This window comes from Sinocyclocheilus anshuiensis, unplaced genomic scaffold (assembly GCF_001515605.1).
Source record: "Sinocyclocheilus anshuiensis isolate Anshui unplaced genomic scaffold, SAMN03320099.WGS_v1.1 scaffold305, whole genome shotgun sequence".
Taxonomy (NCBI): Eukaryota; Metazoa; Chordata; class Actinopteri; order Cypriniformes; family Cyprinidae; genus Sinocyclocheilus; species Sinocyclocheilus anshuiensis.
In genome coordinates this window covers 787,014-800,025 of record NW_015540850.1, presented here as the reverse complement: position 1 = coordinate 800,025, position 13,012 = coordinate 787,014, and the positions used below count along the sequence as shown (strand labels likewise).

Below are 13,012 nucleotides of genomic sequence, written 5' to 3'. Positions count from 1 at the left end.
AAAACAGACAGACAGACGTAAAGGGTGAACAATAGCATTGATTTATTGAAGAAGAACAAAAAAACAAACAAAAAAAAGGGCACTTCGGAGTGTAAGGACAAAAAGGGCATGTGCTCTGCACAGGTTGAGCCCTACCTGTGCACGTGCCTGACAGCAAGAGATGCAATGCGGTTGCTAGGGTGTTGCTATGTGGTTTCTAGGGTGTTTTGTGTGGTTGCTGTAGGCCTAAGCCCAAAAGAGACCACTGTTAGGTCTCTATGATATTATGGTTTATATATATGGCTCAGAGTTCCTTGTTCAATGTAAGTCTATGGAATTTGTGCCCACATTGTCCACCAATTTTATGCTGTCCAAACTCTTGTAAAACTACACCTTTCCTCAATAAACCACCCAATCTGAGGTACAATATTATTCATGTTTGCAGCATAAAAAATCACGTTTGCAGCACAGCAGGGCAAGACTAGTCCTAGCAAACCGCGGTAATGAATATGAATACAATAAAGGGAATCAAAGAACACTTTCCCTACATAATTCATCCTTCTTTCATAAGACAACACATTGACTGCAGAGATCAAGTGTTAGGCTAGTACAAAATGTGGTCAAGAGTTTGCAGTAATATGCAATTAACTTTCTGCCTTTGGCTGTAATTAATATTACACACACCGCTAATGCAGAATGCTCCACAGGAAAAGCCAATTACTAAATCACCCAAAGGAACTTTCGATGTCCAAAAGTGTTTCGGTAATTACATAAACACGAATAGTTCCCTTTCATGGGAACTTCGAACTGCCAACGAGTTGGTGTTTTTTCAATGTATGCTTCAAACACGGGTCACGACGAGGCGTTCCCCATAGCGACCCCTAGAGGACGCAGTGTCTCGTTCCCTACTCAGGGAACCATGGTTACATATGTAACCTGAGACGTTTTCTTCCGAATGCCATTTGCGTCAAAAATCTGAAATGAATCCCTAAGGCTGTGCAGAATGGTATAAAATATATCTTGTGAATCAAATCTATAGACGGGTTATTAGTGTACATGCTGCTTAGTATCGTACTGTTATGCTTACTAGCACAAGTGTTAGCGACAGATCGACTGTTTGTTGTAGTTTAGCATAATTCACATATTGACTGTGCAGTTGGCTCGTGAAAAGATTGATAATGAGACCCGAGATAATGCAGCTTTGCTAACATTTGACCTCTCCACCATAACACAGCTGGGACCTTTGACATCCCGACGCCTCTCCGTAATGACACCTTATTATGGCCTCAGCTGTCTGTTTAGCTGATGAGCACAAAAGCAGTGCAATTTTTTTTACAACTAAAAGGTAAAAGTTAAATATAAAGACAGATAAATATATATGCACAGATTTTTGCCAGCAAAAGTTACAAAGTGCTTGGTCTGATTTTGTCCTCATCCTTTCATGTTTTTCTGTAATTGTTGAAACTAGGTAGGATGGTCTCACATCCCACCCACTCTGTACGTACATCGGTCAGACACTAGGTGTGGCGCTTTAATTATCAGATTTAAACTTTCACTAATTACTCTGGAACTGTGTGAGCTACAATCAATTCCTTGAGATATCCTTTAAAACTGTTGGTCATTGTCAGTTTTAAAATTGGATTTGGATTTTTTGAAAAAATATACTTTTCAAACTCATCCTAGACCGTTTATGCACTTTGCACAGAATTTTACGAGTTATGGGTGGTTTTTAGGGCCTTTTCTGCAAGTTTTATCATGTATGTGTCTAAAATCTTGAAAAACCACTACTCCTATGTATGAGTAATAGTAACTTTTCATGATTCACTCCAATTCAGAAGGATAAAACTCTAACCTACATTATTACTGAGAAATACACCACATTATGGATGTTAACTGCGTTCTGAAGACTGTCATTTCATGCCCTCTTCAAGTGATTACAGTTCTAGCTGTTCCATATATATTATTCCTGTCTCTTTTCTACCTCTTTATCCCTCTCTCCTTTTTTTTTCTCCACAGCATAGCCTTGCCCTCCTGTTCAGAGTGTGCTCTCATTTTCTCGAAACCTTCCAACCTCCGGCCCAGTTCTCCTTTCACCTGTTCCTGTTCTTGTCTGACAGAGAAGAATGAGCTGTGTGCAGCCCTGTCAGATCACGCAGCCATTTCCCGTACATGTCACCTCGCAGTTTGCTGTCAGGTCTCTCTGCTTCTGTAAACCACCTGCAGAGCTACTCATATCAACTACACCAGGGGTTCCCAAATTTTGCAGTCAGCTGAACGCCCTACAGCCAAAATGATTTACCTGTACCACTTTTTAAAAATATATTATAAAATTATTTTAAATATTTAAAAAATGTAACACATTTGTATGTTTAATTGTGAATTGTTTTTGATTTTCTATAGTAATAACAATAATAATAATAATAAACTGTAAAATTTACAAAAGTTCAAATAAATTAATAATAATAATAATAATAATAATTATTATTATTATTGATATTTCTGATAACAAAAATGAATTCACTAATAATATATATTATTTATTTGATTACTAACAGCAACATCATCAACAACAACAACAACTACTACTACTACTAAAATGAATATTAAAAAATATAAATAAATAAATAAATAAAACCTGCAAAAAGTGACAAACGGTAAAATAAATTTATAACTAATAATAATAATAATAACGACAACAACAACAACAATAACAATAATAATAATAAAATATTTGTAAAAATGTGTTATTTTTTAGTATATTATGTTTATTTACCTCGGCACTGGTATTTTTATTACAATTTCCCTAACCTACAGTTCCTTTATAACCTCCGACCAAAATGATGACATCTGATCAAGATGCTGGTAAATTAAATTTTGGCGGACATTGTAGGTCTTCGTCTTGCTAATAATCGTATTCATTGGTTTTATATCAAGGGTCAAAGGCATAACCCTCAAAAGAGATGCTTGCATTGGTTTTATATCCAATTTTAGCTGTGTGCATAAATTCGAGTGCACTTCTAAAGCTGCAGTGGGCTCCTTCAAACGTCCTTGACCTCTTTTGTCCCGACCCCGACCTCTCTCTCAATCCACTTACCGATCTCGCAGCTCTCTCCCGAATAGCCCTGAGGGCACAGGCAACTGTATCCCTCCCCCTCGGTCAAACAACTCCCACCATGCAGGCACGGGTTGGTCTGGCAGGGATCATCTTCTGCTGTAGAGGGAGAACGAAAAGAAAACACGTTTTACAGCCAGATTCAAACCTAAATTTCCCATATGAGCACCAAGGCTCAATGTTTGCATCGTATGAGCGCCCAACCCAAGTTTGGGTCTCACTCATGAAACACGAGCAGAAATATTCCACTTTCCAGACTGAAAACGAAGAGGAGCCTGAGCGTATGACTTTCAACAAGGTGAGAGATTAGCACAAGTTTGATGTCATGCCCCGTTCATCATGACAGATGCTCCGCAGGGAAGGACAATGCGATTCACCATGTCCACCTCTGATGATCCTCGGCCTTCATAAATTATCCGATCATCGCCTAGAGTAGCGGCGCACACTTTCGTCTATTTTTATGGCACATTACCATACCGTTCTCGGGTCATAAACACACTTTATTTCCGTGAGATACGACTCTTGAAAAACCTGTACGGCAAAATGTTTTGGGGTGTGGTGATATATGGAAAATTTCACAGATTAAGTAATAATTACAACAACTTACAGACAGGGAACCTTTACAAGGACGTCGGCGCACAACTTGCACTGGAAATTGATTAAGTGCTGCTTTATAATCCATTTCCAACCACGAAACGCAATCTGACAGTGCATCAAACACACCATGTCTCCTCCGGTATAATTCCAAACATGCAATTATTTACAGCAGGGGAGATAAATCGCAACACGGCCTCGCAACACACGCCGCCGTGTGCATTCGACTTCCCACATCTTCTCGAGTTTTACTTTGTTACAGGCCTCGGGAACTCTTCAGTTGAAATTAACTGTACTATGTTTCTTGTTTGTTGTGACAGCTTGTTTTATTTCTCTCCTCTAACATATTCTTCTTGAAGCACACAATCCCTTAAGAAAACAAAAAGTACACATGCAATGATACACAAGCAGAGTATGAAAGCAGATTAAAGGCAAGGTTTGCAGCTGTGCTCTGTAGCTACTGTACTGCACTTGCATTTGTCCATTTTATTTGAATTTACAGACAGAATTCAGCTCATTTTACCATGCTGAAATAATCAGCGTGAAGTCCCATGCTGGCTCAGGCTGGATTATGATGGTCAATGCTTGTCAATAGCTAGTAGATCAACATAGCAATGCTGTTAAAAATATAATAAAGTACATAAATAAACCAATAAATTGTATGAATCATCTTTTTTTTCTTTCAAAAAGCAACCTTTCAGTTTTGCTTTGTGGTAGTCAAAAACAGTGTTTTAATGGCAACAAATGAAACCAGGCTATAAAAAATATAAACACATTACGCATGTAGAAATTAACATTAAATATGTAAAAATAAACTTTATGAATAGAATATACGTTGTTATAAAATATTATTTATAAATGACAAATTAATAATTTATTTAAATATATTATGAATTATAATTAATACATTCAAAAAATAAACTCATAATTTGTATTATTCTTTTAACAAAAAAAAAACTTGCTTTTGTGATATTCAAAATTGGTAATAATAATAGAAACATATTATAAATGTACAAATGTGTACCACATATGTAAAATAATATATACAGTGGGTACGGAAAGTATTCAGACCCCCTTAAATTTTTCACTCTTTGTTATATTGCAGCCATTTGCTAAAATCATTTAAGTTATTTTTTTTTCCTCATTAATGTACACACAACACCCCATATTGACAGAAAAACACAGAATCGTTGACATTTTTGCAGATTTATTAAAAAAGAAAAACTGAAATATCACATGGTCCTAAGTATTCAGACCCTTTGCTCAGTATTATATATATATATATATATATATATAATATATAATAATATACTGTATACGTGTGTGTGCTTGTGTGTGTATTGTATTATTTTACATATTTATTATATATTATAATAATCTATTACAATTATAATGGTCCTTTTTGTCCAGCAAGAAACATTTTAAGGTTATGCATATAATATAATACAATATGTACTGGTCTTTTCAACAGAGTAGTAGACAGCAGACATCAAAACTTACCAAAATCATGTTGAAGCTAAATATTCATCCACCCATTGCTTTTTATATATAAATTATTCATTTTTGAAACAGGCTCAAGGCCTTGCTCACACCGCGAAGTGACAAAAATGAAACCACGACTACATAAAATCCACATATACACAAAAACGAAATACAAAGAACTCCATGAAGGACAAAATTTGAAAGTCGGACACAGTGAATACTTCACGTTTTGCAGTCAATTGTTCATTTAGTCCAAAGACAACAGCCAGCAGAAACCCCCAGCTGGATGGCTGAGATTGACAAGTATATGACACATGAGTGACTGCTGCTTCATAGCCAGTAAGAGCGGATAAACATTCCCCCGCTCTTTCATGAGCTCTCAAAGCCGGCTCGGCTCAGTGCGAGGCAGCTTGGATATTGTGAACTCTTCATGCGGGGCACGATGACCTAAAGATCCGCATTGACCAATTTTAATGAACGCCGCCCAGACCGGAGACTCCTCTTGCACACAACTCCACAAGAGCGACAGAGTTCAAGGACTCCTCGTCATCATCATGATGAAATGGACTCTTCAGTGCCCACTCGAGAGCTTTTTCATCCCAAATCCCGTCAAACGGATCATTTTCTGAGAGGATGGAGAGCTCTTGTCACTAAGCTGGAAACGGTGCAGGGGAAAAAGACATTCAGGTCCCAAACAATTAGTCACGACGTAGGCCATTTCCTGCACAGATCGCTAGTCCCGACGGAGATTGCTTCCCTAAGCAGTGGATAATATGAAAATACCTCAGTAGGTGGTTTGAGGTGTAAATGCATGTGGTTATTCAGGCCACATATGTAAGCTTTATTCATCCCAAACAGAATTACGATAGCATGGAAAATTTGGGAGTTTCGTGATGCACAAGTGAGCAAGCAATCGTAGACAGAGGAACCTCGAAACTCAAATACTAATCCAAAATAGGATGAGGAGAACACTTAAAGGAAAGATTTGCGGATTAGTAGATTGGATCTAGATCCATTTTCCAAGTGTAAATGGAATGTACACACACAATTGGACAGTTATACGATCGATCAAGGTGTATTAAGATGTTTTCTGTTCCCATTCCCGCTCTCTTTCATCCCTGTACTATTTCTGTCAATAAAAATAAATGAAAATGGAAATGAAAATGATAAAAAAATAGTTAAAAACCGTGACAAATAAAAGAAAAAAAAATACATTTTAAATAAAAATAGTTAAAAAGTGACAAAAATTAAAATCATAAAACATTACTGCGTTAGTTAATGAAAAGGGACAATGAAAATAATAAAAACAATAATTAATAAGTAACAAAATAAAGAAATACTTAAAATAAAAAATAATACATTTTAAATAAAATAGTAAAAATTATTAATTAAAATTAAACAAAATAATAATAATAATTAAACCGTTTATAAAACAGTTATAAAAGTTTCTGTCAGTAAAAAGAAAATGATGAAAACAATAATTAAACAGTGACAAAAATAAAAAAGTATTATTTAAATACAATTTTTTAAATAAAATAAAAATAGCACAAAAGTGGCAAAAATTAAAATTAAATAAAATTAGGAATATAATTAAAAACCATATTAATAACTAAAATGACTGTTTCTGTCAATAAAGTGACAATAAAAAATGACAAATACGTTCATTAAAATAAAATTCTTATTAACTTAAAAATAATGGAAATAAAAACAGTAAAAAGTGACAAAAGTAAAAATAAATGTATAATTAATAAAAAAAGTAAATACTACTACTTCTAATAAATCAATTTTGCAAAGTGTAAATAAAAATGACTGGAGAATGTTTTCAATAAAATACTTGACGTTTCTTTGTAAATGCTTGTGAAAGTTACTAGTAATTTCTGAGTGAAATTGTTTCTACACCATTTTTTTCAGTGATCTGATCAATCAAGACGCATGAAGTGACTTTTTACGTGAGGTGAATGAGTAGAAGGATGGATAAACAACCACAACAAAGGAAACAATGGAACACGGATGAAAGCAATAGCATTTAAAAGCCTTTTCCGTTTCATGCCGTTGGCTTATGATTAATTACACAGCAAGCTTAAAATAGTTCCTTCTTCCCCAATTCCGTCTCTTTTTATTTCTCCATGACTTTCTCACTAAAGTCCACGCACTGTTCATGGTCTCAGAGGACCCTGAATGGAGCTCATCCTGAGATGGAAACGACTGCTCAGACGATCAACACTACAAACAATATAAGTGGATAATAGTCATTTGTCATGATAAACGCTTGATTACAAAAGAGCTTCAATACATCAAGTGCCTGCATCGCAACTTCTACCAAACAGCATCTCATTTGCACAACTTTTTTGAGGAATCAATCAAAATGACTCATAAATGTGCGTCTAACTCGTGAGTCACTTGTTTGAGCGACTGGCTCTAACCCACAATCTCACTATGTACTGAACCAAACAGAAACAAAAACAAGTCTGCTTGTAAAAAATGCAAGTTTTAACAGCTAGAAGAGCGACTGACCTCCAAAGCAGATGTAGAACCATTAAAATATGATCTTTTTATTCAGCCGCTATCTCTCAAAAACACAGTCCATGGCCATGAGGGACAGTCTCTAGGAAAATAAAATACTAATACAGTGCTTCACCGCCCAGACTCTTAAGTGTACAGGCTCCCTTCTCTCATAAACAAGCTGTTTATGATGCTACGCCGAGGCCCTTGTTAAGGGAGAAATACTTGAAGACTTCATTGCAGTAAGATCCAATCAAACCCTCTGAGATCTTCACACTTGAAAACAATAGATGAAAATTATAGTGGCTGGCCTGCACAAATAAATCTCTCTGTAGAAATAAAGTGTTGCGAGAACTTCAGCAACACTTCTGAACCTCGTGTCCACTGCTACAGGGTGATGTTTTGCTAATACCCCCTGAACTTTTACAATAGTTTGTAGAGACAAACTGTGGCCTGGCCTTTTATGGTAAGTCAGTCAGTCGGCAGCCATCTTTAAGTTGCCTCCAAGCAGTATTTTTAATGTAGGAAAGACTAAAATCTCTAAAACTTTTGGTCAAGATTATGTTTAATAATATACTTAAATCTTAAAAAAAAAAAAAAAAAATTATATATATAGATATATATATATATGATTTACTCACCTTCAAGCCATCCTAGATCTATATGACTTTCTTCTTTCAGACGAATACAGTCAGAGTTATATTAAAAATGTCCTGGCTCTTCCAAGCTTTATAATGGCAGTGAATGGGGGTTGAGATTTTGAAGCCCAAAAAAGTGCATCCATTCATCATATAAAGTGCTCCACATGGCTCCACAAGCCATTCTGATGCGAAGTGATGTGTTTGTGTAAGAAAAATATCCATATTTAAAACTTTGTAAACTGTAATCGCTAGCTTCCACTAACTGTCTTTCACGAGAGAGTGGTGTTCCAGCGGATGATGGAGGATGTAGGTGTAGTGTAAACTCCGGTGAGAATATGCTAGTCTCGCAAGAACCAAGTTTTGTTTACATCAAAGGAAAACCAGTCTCCTCTTGGCTTATATCCAAATCCTCTGACATTTTTTTTTCTTACAAATCCTCATTTTGTACTTCTAATTTGTGACCTGTATTTTGTTTTGCTCTCTCCTCTGCACTTCCGCGTTCGTCACTGCGTTTGACCTACGTCCTCCGTCATCCGCTGGAACGCTACTCTCTCATGAACACAGTTAGTGGAAGCTAGATATTACGGTGTATAAAGTTTTAAATATAGACATTTTTCTTCCACAAACACATCGATTCACATGTGGAGTACTTTTTATGATGGATGGATGCACTTTTTTGGGCTTCAAAATCTCAACCCCCATTCACTGCCATTATAAATCTTGGAAGAGCCAGGACATTTTTAAATATACTGTAACTACAAATGAAATAAGAAAGTCATATACACCTAGGATAGCTTGAGGGTGAGTAAATAATGGGGTAATTTTCATTTTTTGGTGAACTATCCCTTTAAAACGCATGCATATTCTAGAGCAAATCACAATCAGAAAGGCAACTGGCTCTTTTAACTGAAAGTCCTTCTGGGAAGTTTGAATTTACAAGTTGGAAAGTCGTAGTTACGATGTCAAGTGGATTCAAATCACTTTGGTCGAAGCAAGATGGTGATGCTTCTTTTCTACAAAAAACAATTTTAAAGCTAAATCATTCGGTTTAAGTGTGTTTTAACTTTTTTTTACAGTTTTATTACGTTTCCAAAGGTGCTATAAACTGAATTACAATATATTCTATCATAACTGTACAATACAATCATATTGTAAATGGGGAAAAAGGCCATATATTTACATATTTGTTATACAACAAATTTACCATCAAAACAGACATTGAATCCATTGTGTTTACAATGTTTTCTCAGGTTCCCGGAAACTTGTGGCTTAAAGAAATTCCTGAGTTTCCCACTTGTAATTACAACTTTGAGGTGGTGTTTAATTTGTATTACGATCTTTTGTAATTCGAATGCACTGTTAAATTTCTACAGCCACCATATGTTATGGTTTCTCTCATTGTTCATTTTTAATAAATGGATCGTTTCCCTCACCCTTATAATGTCTTTGGCTGAAACTTGCCAAATTTTCACACTATTTAAAGGGATAGTTCACCCAAAAATTAAAATTGTCTACATTTACTCATTCTCAAGTTTGTCCCCATTGACTTCGACAGTATGGAAAGAAAAAATAATACTATGGAAGTCAATGGGGACCAGAAACTATTTGGTTACTCACATTCTTCAAAATATCTTCTTACTTCTTTGTGTTCAACAGAAGAAAGAAACTCATACAGGTTTGGGAAACTTGAGAATGAGTAAACTATGAGAAAATTTTTATTTTTTCAGGATTATGTTTTAATAATATATTTAAAATCAGCAATAAAATGGAAGTCATAAATTAAGCTTCTTTAGGTCAAATCATGCTAAAAACATGCAACCAGTTAATGTACATGCAGACAAACTTTCTCAGAAAAGCATTTGGCTTTTGTAACTGTAAGGTGGGACTTCCATTTCTGGAGTGTTACAAATGTTTCTATTGATTTTTAAGATGCATTTGTAAGTGGTCCATGTCCTTCTTTTTATCACAGTTGAAGCTTGAAATATTCATACAGCATACAGATTTTGGAAACTACACTCGATTACATGTAAATCAACCAACACTTAGAAATCAACATTATACCAGATTTTCTGCATTTAAGCTGTCCCGGTTTTACCGCATCGCTCTACAGTAACTGTTGCTGTGAATAAAACCACTGTGGGTGGTGCATCATTAAGTAAATTAAACGCTACAATTAGTCACAATACAAACAAGTGCTTTGCAAATGCGAGAAAAGACACAAATGCACAGCATTCTGAGGTGAATTACAGATTTGTAATCTCGAAATGAGTTTATCATGGTTCTTGCAATGAAGTTTATACATGACACATCCTTTGAGCCTTGGAGGTCAAACCACCAGTGCTTATCATTCACTGAATGTGAGGTTGCAATTACTGTGGAGGTAAGCTGAGTGTGCACCTTGGGAAACCGAGGCCTATTTCTACCGCAACACAGATAACTCTGCATCCCTGTGGACCACAGCAATCTACTGGCACAGAGCAAGCAGTCATTTAATGTTGCTGGAAGAATGAAGCTGAGGAAGGCTGGAGTTGCCGTTTACCACCGGCGGGATGACGTAACTTGCACTGCAGTGGAGCAAATTCAGATAGCACTCAGCGTTTGCTGGAGAAAAGCAGAGAGAATTTGTAGGAATGTGCAAAACTGGGTTTAGGGAATCAAATTCAATCATTTGTTCACTTATGTGGCATAATTAGTTAGCAAGTTCAGTTGATTGCCGAAAGGTTGGAGGTTGAGCCATCAAATGAAGCTTTTGAATCTTAATCAAATCAAGGAGATTGTAATAAAGACTCAGTTCTGTTCAATGCTTCTAAAGCAATACCAAGAACACTGATTGGAAACAAAGGAATAGTTCACCCAAAAATGAAAATTTGCTGAAAATGTACTCAGCCTCAAGCCATCCAAGATGTAGATGAGTACAGATTATATAGGAACAGATTTATAAATTTAGCATTACATCACTTGCTTACCAATGGATCCTCTGCAGTGAATGGGTGCCGTCAAAATGAGAGTCCAAACAGCTGATAAAAACATTACAATAATCCACAAGTAATCCATACAACTCCAGTCTAGCAATTAACATCATGGGAAATTTCACTTGTAAACAGTGCTTGATCTGTGCACATTTCTCTCCTGATTCAGACAATACAGTTTTTTACTAAACTAAACTAGTGTCACTTTAATGAAGACTGTAGTTTAATCATGACAACTCTCGGAAGATTTTTGCATGGTGATGGATATGACCATGTTAATGTATTTGAAGAGTTTCATGACTAAACTATATATTTAAATTAGTTGTGCTGATACTTTTAGTTTGTCACTTGGCCACACTCTTATAACACCAGATCTTTCCCTTGTTAAACTACAACACATTTCCGGTAGAAATGTTAAAAACAAATCCGATGTGCTAACATTTGAGATCATTGAGCCAACATGACTACAATAAATCAAAAACACTACTACTGCACAAAAACACTAGCTGAAAATGGCAGAAAATCTTCTTTTTCAGGATTATATTTTAATAGCTGAAAATGGCAGAAATAAATCCTACGCCCAGGGATTATGGCATCTGAAAACACAAATGAATCATAAAAATAAGAGTTGACACTACGTCAAAACACCACGATGTTCTCTTATTTCTCTCTCTTTTTTTTTTAACCTGCAAGCAGTTTCAAAAAGCTTTTTTTAGACCTAAGAAGTCAAGAAACGAAAAAGAGACACAATTCAAAGTGCTCAGAGGCACATAATCCTCAAACACTTAAAACCTACAATTTCAGGTCAGATTTCAGCTGGAAAGGCACTAAACTTCATCCTAGCAATGAAAATCCTAAAATAATCCTGACATTGAACAATCCGGCATTCCAATAATATCCCCGTCTTGACGTACCTCAGCACTACAACGAAAAGATTAAAGTCTGTTGGTGTCACATGCATCCTAAGATTTGCATAAATAACTGAAAATCGCACATTAAACATCCCTATTAATAGGTTTGATGCTAAAACAAAACTATGATGTGCAAGAGTTTGGTGCGAGGGACAAGAGCCGATTTCATCTCATTGTGAATATGAAATATGGAAGAAACAAGGGGAAGAGAGCAAGAGAGAGAGAGAGAGAGAGAGAGAGAGAGTGTCTGTGCTATTGTTAGTGCCTGGAGAGTCTGACACACAGTTAATGGTTGAAGCTCCTCCATGCTGTAGGCTTCAGGCTGCTAGGCACATCAACAGTCTTTATTGTTCCCACCTCTTCTACCCTTCTTTCATTTTCCTGTTCCATCTCCTGCTTGTCTGGGCTGATGTGCCCTGCTGAACATAATTTGATGTCGCTGAGGTTGTATCTGAAAAGTCTTCTAATAAAGCTGCTGTTATTTATGAACAAAACGCATTTGCAAGCTTGAAGTGGAATAAAGAGGTCCTCTACTGAATATGGAGTCACTCCTCTTCTGAGTGATTCTGTACATACTGAATTCAGTTATTTATGGGCAGTGCTGGGGAAAGTTACTTTTAAAAGTAATGCATTACAATGTTGTGTTACCCCCTAAAAAAAGTAACTAATTATTAGGGGTGCTCCTATTGATCGGCTACCTATCACTATCGGCCAATAATCACGTTGGGATGTTTGATCGGCGGTCCCTAAAAGGCCGATCTCAAAAAAACGATCTCAAGCTGATGACGCTGCCGTGAGAGGTTTGGCATGACATGCAGCGGC

General features: G+C 36.1%; 1 protein-coding gene across 1 annotated transcript in view; it reads right to left on the bottom strand.

Moving 5' to 3' along the window:
- Positions 1-13,012, bottom strand: part of LOC107687726 (neurocan core protein-like) — a 166,937-nt gene that overhangs the window by 54,920 nt on the left and 99,005 nt on the right. Inside the window, exon 9 of the mRNA XM_016485176.1 lies at positions 3,074-3,190. Coding sequence (XP_016340662.1) covers positions 3,074-3,190 — 117 coding nt within the window. The remainder of the gene's footprint in view (positions 1-3,073; positions 3,191-13,012) is intronic.